The sequence below is a fragment of the Lepus europaeus genome, chromosome 4 (genome assembly GCF_033115175.1).
Source record: "Lepus europaeus isolate LE1 chromosome 4, mLepTim1.pri, whole genome shotgun sequence".
Lineage (NCBI taxonomy): Eukaryota > Metazoa > Chordata > Mammalia > Lagomorpha > Leporidae > Lepus > Lepus europaeus.
Window position 1 is genome coordinate 151,573,238 of NC_084830.1, and position 19,009 is coordinate 151,592,246.

Consider the following 19,009-nt stretch of genomic DNA (forward strand, 5'->3'; position numbering starts at 1 on the left):
CTTTTATATGTTCAATGATACATACTTCCCAAAAATGGAACAGATCTGGGGCTGATGTTGGGGCACAGTGGGTAAAGCTGTCGCCTGCAACACTGGTATCCCATATGGGCCCCACTGGTTTGTGTCCTGCCTGCTCCATTTCCATTCCAGCTCCCTGATAATGGTCTGGGAAGAAAAGCAGCTGAAGATGACCTAAGTACTTGGGTCCCAGCTACCTACATGGGAGAGAATAAAGTTCCTGGCTCCACGCCTGTCCTAGCCCAGTCCTGGTCATTAAGGACATCTGGGGAGTGAACCAGAGGATGGGAGTTCTCTCTCTCTCTCTCTGTAATGCTGCCTTTCAAATAAATAAATGAATGGTTAAAAAAAAAAAAAGTGAGCAGATCCAATCCAAATGCCTGTTATTAAAGAAATTTTAGGTGGTATTTCAGAACACAAGAGAGCCATGCAAAATCCAACTACAGTCAGGACGCCACCTCACCCATCTTTCTCTACCAGAGCCTTAGATACTAAGCAAAAAACTGCATGTTGCTCTTGCTGAATTCTGTTTCAAAGCAGTGATCCATTACAAGGTACCTATCACTCAAGCGCTTCTGTTCAAAGTACAGGTTCTACCTTAACCCCAGAGACAGATAAGGGGGAAGCGGGGACCGGGACACCAAAACACTTCTCAGATCATTCTGGACCCACCCCAGGCTGAGGACTGCAGTTTGAGCCTACGGTGGTATCAACTTCCCAACAGTTCTTTGTGCCAAGTGCTACTGCCTAAACTACACTGGGATACAAGAATCAGCCAGGAAACAGCTATTTTATATCGATTGGAACAGACTTATAAAGAGTTCAAAGGTCAATTCTAACCACTCTCAGTAACTTGGAAACTTGAAATCTTTAATAGCACTTTTAACGTCCTAATAATGTCAAAGATAAGTTTTAATGCCTATTTCTCCCATCTAAGTACTAATGAGGCCCAAAATCAGGCATGTTCAGGGTGATACAGCCATAGATTTAATGACTATTTCTAAAATGCTTCTTTCTAAGCCAAAGGTTATTTTTTTAAATAACATATCAGTTCGTCAACAGTGCAGTGACATTAATTGACTAATTCACTTACTGTAACAGTCTGGCCTGCCTTCAGCACATATCTTGAGGTATATTTGTAACTGACGGATGTGTCTCCAATTTTTCTGATCATCTCCCAGCCTCCCATTGGTTGATCCTATCCACAGAACAGAATAAAGCAAGGTTACTTCCAATATAATTAGTTATGAAATAGTAGAATAAACGAATCCATACAGGCTGTTAAAATACAACCAACTTTACTCCAGTGATGCATGTTTTGCTACATAAAAAGTAAACACAATCTGTCACTCAGCAATGAGCAGCTTCGGCAGTGTTACAGGTAGTGGCTATGGTACTTACTTTTACAAGAGGACAAAACTGAGAAAAGAGTGTGAACCAAATAAAGAGGCCACATTCCTCCTAGATCAGACTGCTCTTCCAAATTCACAACACAACCTGTGTCATTGTCACAATTATCAATACCTAATATTTGACTGCTGTGTGCTTTAAAACTCAAAACACAGAAGCTTACAAACAGTGAGAAGAAAATCTGCCCTTTGTCTTCTGCATCTGTACCACTTTTGCCCATATTCAGCTCTTAAAAGGCCTAAGGGACTCCAAGAAGGCTCAATGAGGCAACAGGGCAGTCCTAGGGGATGCCTTTCAGCCCCAGCCCCAAGGCTGCTTGGGCCGACAGACACCAGCAAAGGTGCAGGCTGCTGCAGGGACTAGCGCACACATACCCAGAGCCCTGGGGCCCAGCATCCCTCCACACAGCTGCCTCCCCGTCGCTGCACCTTCCCACAATCAGCAGAAATGCAGCAAGGACAGCAGAGACCAGGACCTGAGTCTGTCACTGTAGGACCGGCACTCCTAGTGCTCCTTCACTCACTCAAATTAGTTGTCCATCCACACACCAGGGTTTTAGTAACTCCAATGAGAAAAGCAGTATTTTCACAACCGTTTTTGGCAGACCCTGAACATAAGCTTCTGGAAGTGGTGCTCATCCCACTGCACCCCCACATACCCTCCGGCCTGCCTTCCTCCAATCTCCTCGCGGTCCCTTCCCGGCCCCTACACCCCGCCAGGGAGGAAGAGCTTCCTCAACGACCTCTGAGACACCCTGGCTCCGAATGTCAGGGCTCCCTGCTGGGACATCTGATGTTTGCTTTTAGACAAATTATTTCAAGAGAGAACACACTACTCTCAGTATAAATGAAATCATTAGCATGTGTTCAATCGTTAGGAAAAAAAGACTCCTTTATCCCCCCTGGGTCTGGACTCCTGTTTCCTCCTCTCCTAAAACTGCTACGTTCATAACTGAGACAACAGCCCCCCATTACCCAGTCACTCCAGCTTTCTCACAGATCTAGCTGGGGCAGAGAAGACAAAGTCAGCCCTGGGCAAGCCAGGCGACAAAGGACCAAGCGTGAGCAGTCAAAGGCAAAAGGTCTTAAAGCACTAAGGGCACCGCCCCTTCCTCCAGCTGCTACCTGAGTTCTTACTTCAGCCCATGAATTGACCTGGCTGCACATCTCGCTGGGAAACAAGTGCGTCTACTTTTTCACCTGCTCAGAAGTATTCTTCAAGCGGATGAACTTCCCATCAACGTCTATCTCTTCGATGCAGACGTTGCCAGTGGCTGAGGCGGAGTGGGAGATGCTGACGCTGCTGCTCGCCTCCGACTCCTCCACGTCCACCCTCTTCCGCTTCCCTCTCATCGTGCGGACACTACGACTGGATGAAGCTCGTGACACGGTCACTCGGGAAGAAGGGCTCGGAGACAGCTTCAGCCTTCGTGGGAAGAAGGAAACATCTCATTTATGGAACACACGCCCTTCTTACCTTAGCAAACAGAGATTAATGCCCTGAACATCTATTTCTAAAGCAAATCAGAATGGACTAGCAGTGGAACGAGTCCATGTACAAGTTAACTAAGATAAATGTATTTAGACTATCATGTTTTGAAAAACAGCAGTAATTTGAACCTCGTCTGCAGAAACAGAACCAGACCACACAAAGGCTGCAGGCAGGAGGGGACTCACTCCTCTACCACCACCCACCATCACCACTGCTACACTGAGTGCTTTTCTCTCTCACACCTAACTTTCAATCCTGACAATCACAATGGATGGAACACTGAACCTGGTTGGCGTCTGCTCCTAAATTAGCCACTTTCCCTTTAGAACTTTTTCCTGAGAACAGTGTTAAAAAGACATATATACTACCCAAATTTAAAATAAAGTCTCAACAAATGGATTATTTTACCATATATTCAAAATCTCAGAGATTCCAGAGTCAGACATTTAAAATAATAATGATGATGATGATGACGGAGGCATAGTAGGCTAAGACTCCATTGGTTCAAGTCCTGGCTGCTCCTCTTCTGATCCAGCTCTCTGCTTATGGCCTGGGAAAGCCATGGAAGATGGCCCAAGTGCCTGGGCCCCTGAACCCACTTGGGAGACCCTGGAAGAAGCTCCTGGCTCCTGGTTTCAGATCGGCCCAGCTCCGGCCTCTGTGGCCATTTGGGTAGTGAACCAGTGATGCAATACCTTTCTCTCTGTCTCTCCCTTACTCTGTCTATAACTCTCTCAAAAAATAAATAATAAAATCTTTAATAATAATAATGAAGATGATGATTACTGAGGTATAAATATGACCTATTACTGTCTCTATTACAAAGGTGTTAAAAGAAATGACAGAAAATATAAGGTTGCTTACGCTAATTTTTTAAATCTGGGGTTTTTTCTTTGAATAAAAAAGGGTGGGTTTTGTTCTTTTACTAAAGGCAACGTGAGGTAGGGTGCCCGCAGTTGCTCACCTCTCCTCTTCTCCTTCCAGGAGCTTCCTGTAAGCACTGATTTCCATGTCCAGGGCCAGCTTCACATCAAGAAGCTGTTCGTAGTCATTCAGCTGCTGCTGCATCTGGTCCCGTATCTCCGCCATCTCCCGCTCCTTGTCAGACAGCAGGCGACGGGAGTTGTCTCTTTCTTTAGCAAGCAAGTCCTCCAACTCTTGAATCCTTTCCAAGCACGCTCTAGACTTCATATTCAAAGAAACACATTTACTTTCTAGGAACACTCCCACATTAGCACAAGGCAGCTATTTTAAACCATTTCCTGGACTGGCAAACAGCAGAATTCAAGACACTTTTAAATCAAGAACCAAAATCTGTAAAATATAAAACACAGATCTTGGGAACATTTTGGCTAATAAAAGACTAGGAAAAGAAATATTCCCCAAATGCAAGTTTTGTAACTGTACAAACAACTTTTTTGTATTCAACCAAATAAATTTTTAAGCTGTAGTTGTAGAAAAAGTCACATCTGGCTTCTTTACAAGGCTGTAACGTAAAAAGCATAAATTAAGTAAAGGAGTAGAAAGATACCAGAATTCATTCATGAAAGAAATAGAAAGAGGCCAGTGTTGTGGTGCAGTGGGTCAAGCCACTACATGAGATACTGCATCTGGTATCAGAATGCCAGCTTGAGTCCTGGCTGCTCCACTTCCAAACCAGCTTCCTGCTAATACTCCTGGGAAGGCATGGGATGTACTAGGAAGTACCTGGGCCATGGCCACCATGGGAAGACCCAATGGAGTTCCAGGCTCCAAGCTTTGGACTGGCCCAGCCTCAGCAACCGCAGCCATCTGGAGAGCGAATCGGCAGATGGAAAAGCACTCTCTCTTTCTCTCTCTCTCCCCTCTTCTATCTCTGCCTTTCAAATAAATAAATATTAAAAAATAATTTAAAAAAGAAAAGAACTCATAACCCCAGTATAATCATTTGACAAGCACCAAGCAAACACAGAGTAGGGGATGGTCTATAAGATTGCTGGCCAACCCTTCTCAAGACTAAGGTCCTGAAAACAAAGAACTGTCACAGACCAGAGGAGGCTAGCAAATCACATGAGTCCCTCGACTTAAAAAACAAAGATAAGAGAAAAATTGGTGAAATAAAAGAGTCTACAGTCTGGCTAATAGCAGTACACTAATGCCAGTTCCCCGGTTTTGACAAACATCCACAGTAACACAAGATGCCAACAAAATGAGACACAGAGGAAGGGCTATATGAAAACTGTCTGTGCTATCTTGTGACTTTTCTCTAGTCTAAAATCATGTCAAAATAAACATCTGGAAAGTAATCGACCAATTAATTACATTACAGAGTAGCATCTGACATTCTATATTAGACGCAGGCATGCCTCTTAAGACTGATATCATAAACACCGTTCAGCTACCACTCAAGATCTAACTGCACGTGCAAACACCCTGCCATACACCGAGGAATCAATCCCTCCCCCTTCCTATGTTCTTTTTTACAAAAGAAGTAAGAGAATAAAATGTAAATTCAGAGCATTCCTCTTCAATCGCCTCACACGTATTTCACACAGGGGAGGCCGAGGACAGAATGGATGTCAGGGCGCTCCCTAATGCAGGGCTGATGAGCGACGTCAACGAGCCCAGATTCAGAGACAGCCTGGGAACCCACGCATGTGACCCCACAGTCTCTGACTGCCTCTGGTGGTGCCGAGTTCTTTAAGAAGAGGAAAAAATAATCAAAATTTGAGTATGAAAAAAGCTTTAAGGTTACTCTGAATCATTCTGTACTCAGACAGGGATATTTAAACCCCACTGTAATTAGCTGCACTTCCACTTGTGCAGTTAAACATACGGAATGCAGCATGCACAGCCACACCCAGCTTCCTCTTTGCAGAGCTGCTGTAATGAGCTGTGAGCCTCCAGACGAGCGGGAATGGTCCTCATTAAACCGGCTTCCCCAGATGCAAAATGCAGAGATCCACCCAGATCCCACCTCTGACTCTGTAAGTTTACAACTGTCTTCTAATGGCCTCAGGCTTTTAATTTTATTTTTCATGGTACACAACATACTTCACTGGTTTTCTAGTCTGGCTGGGATGAAAGTCCCCAGGGGCTGGGCGCTAGAAAACCAAATGCCACAGGAGCCTCAGCAGCATGGCCATGGGCTCTCCTAGAAGATGAACCAGTGCTGGCCGGCCAGTTAATGTGGGCACAGAAAACTAGAAATACTATCAGCAATATAGGAGTTCCCTAATTCTAAAGTATAATACTGCTATCTTCTATATACTATTTATTTCTTTTAAGGATTTTTATTTATTTGAAAGGCAGAGTGACAAGGCTTGGGAGAGGGATCTTCTATCAGCTGGAACAGCCACAGCTGTACCATGCCAGGCCCAGGAACTCCATCCAGGTCTTGCAGGCGGGTACAGGGGCCCAAGTACTTGGACCATCTCCTGCTGCTTTCCTTACATGAAGCAGGATGGGAAGTGAAGCAGCTGGGACTGGATCTAGAGCTCCAACACGGGACGCTGGTGTTGCCTGTGTCAGCCTAATACACTGTGCCACAACGCCAGCCCCTCTACCTGCTAATTAAATGTCTCTTCTATAATCAGTATTTTAAAGGCTGTCAATCATAAGTTAAAAAAAAAAAAAAAAAAAAAAAAAAAAGAAGCACTTCACCAAGCACGTCATGTAACCAGAAGGAAATTCTATGGCCCAACAGGCAGCATGATGAAACTGACATGACTTGGCAATAAACATGATTAAGATACTTAACAGGAAGACATTAAAAGAGATAACATTTTTCTTTTTGATGTGTTTTTTAAAACCAAAGTAAGATCAACTAATAAAAATATTCATCAAAATATATTTTATATCATAAAATCTGTTACCAGTAGCAAATGAAGAAAAGAGTTCCCTCTCAAAGACGAATTAAAAACTATTCTGGTAGGGGCTGGCACTGTGGCAAAGCAGGTAAAGCCAACACCCATGATGCCAGCATCCCAGTTCAAGTCCTGGCTGCTCTACTTCTGATCTAGCTCCCTGCTAATATGCCTAGGAGAGAAGGGGAAGATGACCCAAGTCCTTGGGCCCCTGCATCCACATGGGAGACCTGGAAGAAACTCTTGGCTCCTGGCTTCAGCCTGGCCCAGCCCTGGATGTTGCAGCCATTTGGGGAGTGAAGCAGCCAGCTGAAGACCTTTCCCTCTCTCTCTCTCTCCATAACTCTGCTTTTCAAATAAAATAAACCTTTAAAAAACAAAAAGAGCCAGCACCACGGCTCAATAGGCTAATCCTCCGCCTGCAGCGCCAGCACACCGGGTTCTAGTCCCAGTTGGGGCACCAGATTCTGTCCCGGTTGCCCCTCTTCCAGTCCAGCTCTCTGCTGTGGCCCGGGAGAGCAGTGGAGGATGGCCCAGGTCCTTGGGCCCTGCACCCGCATGGGAGACCAGAAGGAAGTACCTGGCTCCTGGCTTCGGATCAGCGCAACGTGCCGACCGCTGCGGCCATTTGGGGGGTGAACCAATGGAAAAGGAAGACCTTTCTGTCTCTCTCTCTCTCTCTCTCACTGTCTAACTCTGCCTGTCAAAAAAAAAAAAAAGAAAAGAAAAGAAAAGAAAAATCATTATTCTGGCTAAAAAAGGTGTTTCTCTCCTACTTGCTAAGGAGTCAGTTCCCAGAAATCCCCAGACCCTGCCAGACATCATTTAAAAGCCACTAACCTGAGGTTCCCAACAAAACTTCCCAGAATGAGACAAAAACCAACAGGCAAACAGAAGACAGAGCTACCGAGCTAACCAGAGACAAGTCCCAGTTTCCTCTTTGTGAAATGAAGACCAGTCAAGAGAAAAATGTCTATACTGGGCATCATCAAATGGATTAACTAACAAACAAACAAAAACACAGGCAAACATACAAGTGAGGAAGAGACAATAAATAATCAGCACACAATTTATCTAATGGAGACAAGTGAGCATAAGAACACAGAGGCCTCGTATGGGAGGTACCTGCTGAGACACCGCCCCAGGAGCAGGCACTCGGCCAAGCAGTTAATATGCCCATGCCTGCATCAGTTACTGCCACTCCACACGGAGACCTGGGTTGAGCTACTGGCTCCCAACTTCAGCCTTATTTTGTCCTAGTTGTTGGGAGCCTTTGGGGAGTGAACAAGCAGATGGGAGCTCTCACTGTGTATCTCTGGCTCTCAAGCAAATAAATAACTTTTTAGGATACGGTAGGTTCAGAATATCTGTGTCATCCCCAAAATATCCTATCAAATTCCTAACCCCTAAGGTGATGATACTGAGGGGTGGGGCCTCCGGGGCAGTGATCAGGTGATCAGATGACTGGGTTAGTGCCTTTGTAGAGCAGGCCCTGGGGAGCTCATTCACCCTTCCACACAGGAGGACATGACAAGAAGGCATCGCTTATCCTTCAGGAGACAGGCCCTCTCCAGATCCCCACTCAGCAGCACCTTGATCTCGGAACCCGCAGCCTCTCAACTACAACAAATGCCTGTTGTTTACAAACGACCAAGTCCATGATATTTTGTCACAGCAGCCCAGAAGGACCACAACAGATGGTGCAACAGGGAAAAGATTCTGGTTAAGTTCTTAAATGAAAACCTTCAAAGAGACTGAGCTATACAGGGGAAAAGTGGGAACCAGGAGAAACCCATTCATCAGCCTGCAGCAGCCTCGGGGCGAGTCACAGAAGTCACCTATGTCCGTGGTTGGACTGAAGGGACACAGGTCCTTCCAGCTGTGGGTGCATGAAAACTTCAACATACTATCAGGACAAAAACGCACCTGAAACAAATCAAAAATTTCTGTCGCACTAACCAAGTACATATGCAGGCAAAGTAAAAGTGTCTAAGTTGGGCTGGTGCTGTGGCTCAGTAGATCAAAATCCTGGCCTGCAGCGCTGGCATCCCATATGGTCTCTGGTTTCAGTCCTGGCTCCTCCACTTCCCATCCAGCTCTCTGCTGTGGCCTGGGAAAGCAGAGGAAGATGGCCCAGGTCCTTGGGCCCCAGCAACCATGTGGGAGACCCGGAAGAAGCTCCTGGCTCCCAGCATCAGATCAGCTCAGCTCCAGGCATTGCTGTCATTTGGGGAGTGAAACAGTGGATGGAAGACTTCTCTCTGTGTCTTTCCTCTCTAACTCTGTGCTTCAAATAAATAATTTTTTTTAAAAAGTGTCTAAGTTGACTAATTTTTTACATCACTGTTTCACAGTGACTCCTCTCCTTTGTTTTCTAAATTCCTGTTCTAAATGTGTCTAGTTATAATTAGAAAAAGGCTTTACTAAAAAGAAAATGATAAAATAAAGATCTAAAATAAACATTATCACAGAAGTATGCCAATGAATGAATTAATCATTAAATTTTCAATAAATATAGAAATTAATGCTATTTCCCAAGATCCTAGCCATTAAGTGCAGAAAATTCATCTAGAAACAAAGCATTCACCATCCATAAAGAATTTTCTTTAGAGTTTTCTTCCTCTGGTTTCCAATGGGATGAGAAAGGTCTAAGTAGGGAGCAGCACTTTGTAGGGTTGAGCCTAGAGGAAGGAGCAGAAGTCCTGCGTCCCAAGGTAAGCCCAGCGAGTGAGCGACCAAGCTGTTTCCTCCAGAGCCGGGGCCTCCTCTCTGGGAAATCTATTCATCAGTAGTAGTACCTGTTTAGGGGCTGTCAGTGCAGTGCAAAATAGCCAAGTATGGAAAAGCACTGTGAAAACCACAGCACAGGAAAAACGCACCACTGTGACACACAGGGAGGACTGACACGGGGAACAAAGCAGGCCGACTGTGCGGTGGAGTGGCCTCCCGCTTAGCTTGCAGTGCCCGTAGGTGAACACGCTTCCTTACCTCTTTCTGCAGATTAGAAAGCTGAGAGGAAAGGTTCTCAATCCTCATCCGACTCTCCATGAGCTCTTCCCTGGCGCTGTTCACAGAAGAAGTGTTCATCTCTGAAGACAGCCTGGCATTCTCAAGCTAAAAGAACGATACAGCAGAGTCGGCCTCATCTAGTGAGATACAACGGGCAAATGAGGAAACCTGACTCCCGTCAAGGCACTTCAACCCTGAGCTTGCTGGTAACCGGTGATGCAACACAGGACGAGCACCGTGAAGTCTGCTGACGTGGTTCGGGCAGCCGTAAGCCTGTGTGACTTTCTGTCACTTCCTAAAATGCAAGCTTCAACTGTGTGAACACACCTGGGCCTCCGCATGTGATCCAGTAAATGCCTAGTGTCTACGAGAACACGAACAAGGAGACTGAGCAGCAGCAACCTAACTACTCCCACTGCAGTAACAGACCACCATCATAAATCCCTCATCCACCAACTCCAGCTGGCAGGAAATACTGGTCCTCGGCTTACTTGAAACGAGACAGAAACTCTTGCTCTCAGAATTAAGGACCGCTCTCCAGGTAAGCACGATTCCTCACTGCTCCAAATCCACCCAGCTGTGTGTGTGCACGCGCCCCTGCGTGTCAGGCATACATCTGAATGTCTCCTCTCTGGCTCCCATGGAGGCTAAGGTTGGTAATTAGCTCCTCCAGTGCTCAGCTCAATGCTAGCTAGCTAGCACTGCACAAGGGCTAGGCACTGAAGGGACTGTTTGTACGATCGCTCCCTCTCACTGGCCAGTCACTGCCCCACGAAATGGGTGCAAAGCAACATGAACACATGCACGCCATGCCATGAAAATCGTTTCTAAGCCTGTCACTGATACTTCTTTAATTTAATCAGAACAATTAAGGCATGGTACAAAAATCATTTGTCAAGAAAGCTATACTGCTTGGCGGGTCTATAGGTTTTTGCGTGGTCTGCCCCTGTAAGTGGGAAGAATGTATAGCATTTTTTAAGTGGGTAGCAGCAATGGAGGAAGAAATGTCAGAGACTTTCCATTTCGCCTTTGGATAAAAAGACCAAGTATGGTAGGCACAATCTGACCTGGGAGCCAGAGCAGGTACAGCCGAAGTGGACATATGGGACAGCGTGCTGAGTGCTAGCACCTAGAAGAGATGGCCTGGGTTTCACTACTACGATAGGAAAACACGACCAATGGGACAACAGGAAAAACCTTCACCTCCAGTAAAACTGGAACAACCTTGCTAAAACTTCTAATAACATTTACTTCATGGAAAATGGCATCTTTAAAGAAAATCCATTTTCTACATTCATGGAGACAGTGGGAATGATGTAAGAAAATCGAGCCCCGTCCCTGGTGCCTGGGAAGGCCTGGCTTGCAGGCCCAGCCGCGCTCCGGGGGAGCACTCACTTTGGCGTGGTAGGTCTGCTCCAGCTCCTCCTTGTACAGCCTCACTTGGGCGTCGTGCTGCTCTCTCATCTCGTGCAAGGCTTGAGCCAGCTTGTACTCATACTCGATCTGACGCCCGGAGTCCACTTCTACCAAGCGCGTCTCATGCTTCCTCCTGGTCTCATTAATCTCCTGGGGAGAAAGAAAAGACATGCAGCCGTGTTACTTAGCACGGCTACCCCGGCACAGGCCAAGTGACCCTGGGTCATCTGCAGTTCCACACACAAGCCTCCATGTCCATCCCAGGGCAGGCATGTCTCTGCACTGTCAGGTGACATGGCTGAGATGTGACTGAGGACAGAAATCTCTCCAGCCCCGGGAACCGTCTCTTCAGGAGCAGCGCTGTGTATTTCTCTGAACGGCAAAGACGGCCGCGGGGACTGAATGAAGCACTACGGAGTCACGGGCAGCTAAGAGCGAGCGACGCTGAGTAGTAAATGCCGTTCTCCGTTGTTCTGCTGATCATCCTAAGGACATCGCCAGAAAAAAATCCACAAGGAAAGTCCACTCCCACTCAGGATAAAATCAAGTGCGTGTTTACATGTAATAAAACCATCTGCTTAGACATACTAATAGGTGGAACCAGCTGAGATAACTTCTTCCAGTGGTTATCACTATAGATAAAGGACTTCTCCTTTTTCAATGTTTACTTATTTAATTTGAAAGGCAGAGCAACAGAGCAAGAGAAGGCACCATCCATCTGCTGGTTCTCTGATCTATGTCTGCAACGCCTGTGCAGTGTAATGCTGCCGGCAGGAGCCAGGAGCCAGGAGTCCAGCCAGGTCCCGCATGGGTGGCAGGGACCCGGGTTCTTAAACCATCATCGGCCTCCTCACAGGTATACCAGCAGGAAGCTGCATCGGAAGCAGAGGTGAGACTTGATCCTAGGCACTCTAATGTGGCATGCAGGCATCCCAAGTGGTGGTTTGACCTGCTGTGCCACAACACCCACGGCAATACAGCATTTTAATAGTATTATTTGGCTAACTCAAGAACATATGACAATTCACTATTAAAAAACAAGAACAGGGGTTGGCATTGTGGCTAAGTAGGTTAAGCTGCCACCTGTGATGCCAGCATCCCATATGGGCATCAGGTCAAGTCCTGGCTGCTTCATTTTTGGTTCAGCTCCCTCTTAATGCACCTGGAGAAGCAGCGGAAGATGGCCCAAGTGTTGGGCCCCTGCACCCACACGGGAGACCTGGAAGAAGCTCCTGGCTTCAGCCTGGCCCAGCCCTGGCTGTTGTAGCCATTTGGGGAGTGAACCAGAGGTTAGATCTCTGTCTTTCCCCCTCTCTCTCTGTAACTCTGCCTTTCAAATAAATCTTTAAAAAACAAAAAACAGCAATCATGAGCCTTCACTCTGTATTAAGGTACCATCTGAATAAAACTGGAGTAGGGAATCTGGCAGAGAGCCTGCAGGAATCAATTTCCATTTCAGCCTCTGGCTGTGAAAACATAACACTCAAGGAAAGTAATGGGAAAAGCCACTAGAGGGAGCTACAACCCACCATGATGCTGTCTGTGGGTCTCTGCAGGCATCTCTCTGCCCATCCCCAGAAAATCAGACTTGAAATTCCAGTTCTGCTATCAACCTCCCAGAGCTCACATTTACTGAATGAAGCAGATGATACTCAAATCAAGAAATCAAGCAACTGAAAGGTCTGACTCAACAATACTGAGTAGTTTTTAGTTTCATAAAAGCTCCCGTGTATATTCTTCCGTCCTTTCTCTTCTCCCTGCTTTTCTCCTTCTCCTTTCTCTCCCTCTAACTCTTCATAATGAGGGAGTTAGACACACGGACTGAATAGAATCTATCCTCAGTGTAACAACAAACAACATAAAGAATGAGGGGAATATTTTAAAATCCATCCTCAGAAGGGCAAAACTTCAAAATGCCATGATACTACCAAGCATTCTTAAAAAATAACTAATAAACTACATGTTACTGATGCCATTTTTTCATTCATTATTTTATGTAGAGCTAAGCCCTTACAAAGAAAAAAATCACCGACACCAGTCTGTCCACACTGGGCATCAAACATAAATAATGATGGGGCAGGCATTTGAACTAGTGGTTAAGACACTGCCTGGGACCCCTGTATCCCATATCGGAGTACATGGGTTTGAGTCCTGCTGATGAGAGCTTGAGTGTACTAAAGACTTTTTTTCACTAGGCTAATCCTCCACCTGCAGCACCGGCATCCCAGGTTCTAGTCCCAGTTGGGGCACCGGATTTTGTCCCGGTGGCTCCTCTTCCAGTCCAGCTCTCTGCTGTGGCCCGGGAAGGCAGTGGAGGATGGCCCAAGTCCTTGGGCCCTGCACCCGCATGGGAGACCAGGAGAAGCACCTGGCTCCTGGCTTCGGATCAGTGCAGCGCTCCAGCCTCAACACGCCGGCCGTAGCGGCCACTTGGGGGGTGAACCAACGGAAAAGGAAGACCTTTCTCTCTGTCTCTCTCTCACTGTCTAACTCTGCCTGTCAAAAAAAAAAAAAAAAGGTTAAAATAAAACGTTAAAAAAAACTTTTTTTCATGACTTTTCTATCTTAGGAAACTGACAAGTTGAGAGAGGACATCTAGGAATATGGATTATAGAGATCATAAAAGCAGCACAGGCTTTCTTCTTGAAAAAGATAGGGGTTGGGCATCTGGCACAGCCGGTTAGGCCGCCGTATTCCTTATTAGGTGGCCCGTAGTCCTTATTAGAGTGACTGGTTTGAAGTTGTAACTCCACTTCCAATTCCATTTTCCTGCTATGTTCATCCTGGGAGGCAGCAAGTGATGGCTCAAGTGATTGGGTCCCTGATACTAACACAGGAGACCCAGATTAAGTTTCTGGCTTCTGCTTGTGGCATAGCCCAGCCCCAGCTATCATGGACACTTAGGGAGTGAACCAGCAGATGAGGGATCACTTTCTCTCCCTCTCTCTCTCTGCATTAAAAAAAAAAAAAAAAAAATGATAGAAATAACAAAATGAAATTGTAAATCAACTTCATATAAAAATAGATGCCTTGGGGCCAGCACTGTGGTGCAGCGGGTTAAAGCCCTGGCCTGAAGCGCTGGCATCCCATATGGGCACTGGTTCGACTTCCGGCTGCCCCTCTTCCAATCCAGCTCTCTGCTATGGCCTGGGAAAGAAGATGGCCCAAGTCCTTGGGCTCCTGCACCTGCGTGAGAGACCTGGAAGAAGCTCCTGGCTCCTGGCTTCAGATCACATAGCTCCGGCTGTTTGCGGCCATCTGGGGAGTGAACCAGCAGATGGAAGACCTCTCTCTCTGTCTCTACCGCTCTCTGTAACTCTTTCAAATAAATAAAATAAATCTTTTTTAAAAAATAGATGCCTTTTTAGAGTTTGCAAAGACCTTGTACACAATGTGTTTCTCTTCAGAACCCACCATACCTTTAAGAAAAAAGCAGTAGCAGTATTTCATTCTAAGTAACAAGCTGATGCAAAAGCTGCCCAGGGTTTGCCTGCTTTGTCCAATGTAGTTTGTACCAACAATACCTATATTGCTTAAATGCTACTGTTATGATCACCGAGCTATTCATTTTTTTACCTCCAATTATAAAAAAGTCTTGGGTTCCATCATTGTGGAGCAGCAGGATAAGCTGCCACCCATAATGCTTTGAGGCCCAGCTGTTCTGCTTTCGATCTAGCTGTTGCAGCCATGGGGGTAGTGAACCAGCAGATGAAAGATCTCTTTCTCTCTGTCTCTCTCTCTCTGTTATTCTACTTTTCAAATAAATAAGCCTTTAAAAACAAAGCCTGTGGGCAGGCATTCAGCACAATGGGTATGACACCACTCGGGACAGCTATATCCCATACTGGAGTGCCCAGATTCAAGTCCCGGCTCTGCTCCCAATCCCAGCTCCCTGCTAATGCGCACCCTGGGAGGCAGCAGGTGATGGCTCAAGTAGTTAGGTCCCTGCCTCCCGCATCAGAGACCTAAAACTGATTTCTGGGATTCTGGCTTCCAGCTTCCACCTGGCCTGGCCTGAGCTGTTGTGACCATTTCGAGTGAACCAGTGGAGAGAAGATCACCCTCTTTCAATTAAAAAAAAAAAAAGTAATTAATTCCTAGCTGCAGCAATGAATTTCTATTTTCAAATCATAGTCACTGTTTTGAAAATTACGTAACTTCTAAAAAAATCAAGTACTTAACAGCATTAAGTACTGAAGTACTTTTTTCTCCCCAGTGGTTAACTCCAAACCTCTTCAAATTTTAAGGAGCATGCATTCCTGTTTCTTCAATTTTATTACTTTTTATGTTCATGAAGTTTCACCCGGCCCCCTTGACCACAGCCTTTAAGACTTACAAAAGCTGTGCACAATTTCACAGAAACACCTACCAATGCTGTGAGCAGCCAGACCCAAAACATGCCCCAGGGCCTGCTGCCTCCTGCCATCCATGCCCCAGCGTGACGCCCTCCCCAACAGTGTCTCAGTGCTGCTCTGTGTGACCGAGGAGACCGAGGTGAAGTCACTCCTGTGATGAGCTTATGGAACACACAGAGTTTCGTCTTGGTGTCTGATTCTCTCATCACCCACTGCTGGGGGAAGCCCTACCATGAGCAGCCCAAGGAAAAGACCCGATGGCCAGGACTGAACGACTCCTGCCAACACAGGGCAGCACTTCCTCCAGCCAGGCTGAAGCTTGACCGCAACCTGATGAGACCTTGAAACAGAGCCACCGGTTACGCAGCTTCAGATTTCTCCAGAAACCCAGATGATAAAGGACCTGGGGCTTTCTGGGGTTAAAGTTTGGAATAATTTGCTAGGCAGTGATAGATAACACAAATGCATAAACATGTTCATGGTAACTAGCTGCTGTGACCAAGCTTTTATAAACCTGATTAAGTGAAATTCTATCTGTTTACTCTAACAGCTGAGGTCTGAGACGCCGTATACTAGCAGCAAAGCGTCCGCTACCTGCAACAGCTCTCCTGTGAGGGAACACGTCATCACGACAACATATCGACCTATGTAGCTATGGCACAGCCTTTTTATAGAGCCCTTCCAGTCTTTAAAAGGAGGAAAACTGCATGCGGTTACCTCTTCATACATGTTTTTACGGAACTCCAGGTCCTCGGTGAGGCTCTGACAACGGTTTTCCAGATCCACTTTCAGCAGAGTCTCATCTGCTAACTGCTTTTTGGCAGCAGCTAAGGAAGCTTCCAACTATCACAAAGAGAAAGAATTGTGGTAAAAATTACACGCCATCACTTAGTAATGCACTGCAGATGCCTCTGAATAAACCAAGTATTACATAAACATCTGTCCGTGTGTGCTTACCTCATTCTAACCTTTAGCACAGAACTGTGTGTTCATGTGCTAGCCGTACCCACCAGGTGCCAGAACAAACCACCTGTCCGACTGGTAACTGACAACAGGGAGGACAGACACCGGACGCACGTGTCACAGACCAAACCAATGAAGCAGCTAACCCCAGTCCTTTCCTCCTGCGCGCTGAGCAGCATTCGGACATCTCTTGTCACACCTCACATTTTGGTGCCACGAGGAAATGGCTTTGAGGGTAAGAAACAGAGACCGCACACAGGCACAAGAGGAAGCAGCAGGGGGCCAAGGCCGCGGCACAGCGGGTAAAGCCGCCACCATCCCATGTGGGCTCTGATCAAGCCCTGGCTTCTCTACTTCCGATTCAGCTCCCTGTGTATGTGCTGCAAACACAGCAGAAGATGGCCCAAGTCCTTGGGTCCCTGCACCAAAGTGGGAGACCTGGAAGAAGCTCCTGGCCTCGGCCTGGCTCACCCATGGCCATTATAGCCATCTGGGGAGTAAACCAGCAGACGGAACATATCTCTCTCTCTCTCTTTCCCATTCCTGTCCTCCTTCTCTCCCTCCCTCCAATTCTGCCTTACAGTCAAATTTTTTTTTTAAAAAAGGAAGCAGCAGCCACAAGATCTGCACAATGCAGACAGGATGAAGGTGATGCTGCTTAGCTACCTCAAAACTTTGCTCAGGCAAAGCCCTCAAAAAGGAAGTCACTACATTTCCCAAAAAGAAATGAAAAAAATTTTTTAAAAAATCTATCAAGGGATCAATCAAACCACAGCTTAAGACAGATAGGCACTGAGCCAGCCAATCATAGCTCCAGGGTGGAGTGTGTTTACCTGGGCAATCTGGTCCTTGAGGTCTTCCAAGTCTGCCTCTAGGCTCTTCTTGTCACCGAGTGCAGTAGCCAGAGCTGCATCTTTAGAATTCAGTGCCGCTTCATATTCTCGAAGCTTGATCTGGGCTCCATTAAGATCAGATTCTTTCTTAGCGTAGCTGTAAAACATTGGACAAAGTACAGATGTGAAACTGTACCCGACTTAAGGCCTTCCTTCCCAGTTAAGGAAGAAGCCAAAGAAGAGGTAGTTTAAATAAAGGCTGCCATAACCTACTGAAAGTAGAGGAGAGATTCAGGAGCGTGGGATCCCGAGTTCTTGGTGGGTACCAGCACTCCCTTTCAGTGTCACATACTCACTAGCGACTCTGGGTCAAGGAAGTCCAAAAGGACCAATGGACCAGGATCCCAGTCAACTAGGAGAGAACCACGCCCCCTGGGTCTGTAGAGCCACATGGAAGAGGCATATTCTGAAGAAATGGAAATTTACCATTTTTAAATTTAATGCATGTTATAAATCAAGATTACAGGAGGCATAAGACTTTAGATTTCTCTTCCCCAATATTTTGCAGAAAAAAAAGTCTTTGTACCAGTAACCACCAAAAACTGAGTTTAAATTGATTTCTTTTACTCTAAAATACTTTTTACTAAATGGTGTCCTAACACCACAGAATTAAAGTTTACTTAGATATATTTTGTTCAATAAAGGCCAGCATTTTTCTCATCCAAATAATTATAATTAGTTACACAGGACAGCCTTAACAATATCAAAATCCCAATACCTGTTCTCAATTAAAATAACTACTGTAAGAAGATGTTTGAAGATGAGATGAAGGGAATCATTAGTTAATAAAAACCTTCAAATACAATGAAAAAATAAACTGATAAATCATTAGCAAATACAATTTGAAATCTTCTCAGTTTGTTTTTAAAGCAACTAAATATGTAAAAATATCAATGACCAGTTTTTCTTTAAAAAAAAAAAAAAAACTGTGTACTTTTAAAACCACAAGATGGCAGGCTTTAGCTGAAAACTAGTGGGTGATCCGGTGATGACAAGATTCCACACAGTCACCATTTACATCAGAGTTCCTGATGCATGCAAGTAAAACACCTCCACTGGGCAGCCAGTGCTCTGTTCTAGCATAAAACGGCCAGAGTTGGCCTAGGACACACAGCATAGCACACACGGTGTAAGGAAAAAATCACATATTATAGAACAGGAAACAATACTTACAAAAACTGACTCAAAATTAAGTAACAGTTACAAAAATTCTACTGCACCACTGTCTGTTTTAAAATCTCTTTGGGGCTGGTGTTCTGGCACAGCAGGTAAAGCTGTTGCCTGTGACACCGGCATCCTACGTGTGCAATGGTTAGAGTCCCGGCTGCTCTGCTTCTGATCCAGCTCCCTGCTAATACACCTGGGAGAGAGCGGAAGATGGCCAAAGTACTTGGGCCTCTGCCACCCATGTGGGAGACCTGGAAGAAACTACTGGTTCCCAGCTTCAGCCTGGCCCAGCCCTGGCAATTGTGGCCATTTGAGAGTGAACCATTGGATGCAAGACCTCACTCTCCCTCTCTAATTCTGACTTTCAAAAAAAATAAACAAACAAAAGTCTACTGCTCAGGGTTAGACACTCTTCATCACCACCCTTACTCGTGCAGCTGTC

General features: G+C 45.8%; 1 protein-coding gene across 1 annotated transcript in view; it reads right to left on the reverse strand.

Annotated features, from left to right (window-relative positions):
* The window catches only part of LMNB1 (lamin B1), a 50,664-nt gene that overhangs the window by 8,529 nt on the left and 23,126 nt on the right, over nt 1-19,009 (reverse strand). Inside the window, exons 3-9 of the mRNA XM_062189961.1 lie at nt 17,341-17,497; nt 16,262-16,387; nt 11,169-11,339; nt 9,753-9,878; nt 3,884-4,104; nt 2,628-2,853; nt 1,112-1,216 (exon numbers count right to left, since the gene is read on the reverse strand). Of these exons, the coding sequence (XP_062045945.1) occupies nt 1,112-1,216; nt 2,628-2,853; nt 3,884-4,104; nt 9,753-9,878; nt 11,169-11,339; nt 16,262-16,387; nt 17,341-17,497 (1,132 nt within the window). The remainder of the gene's footprint in view (nt 1-1,111; nt 1,217-2,627; nt 2,854-3,883; nt 4,105-9,752; nt 9,879-11,168; nt 11,340-16,261; nt 16,388-17,340; nt 17,498-19,009) is intronic.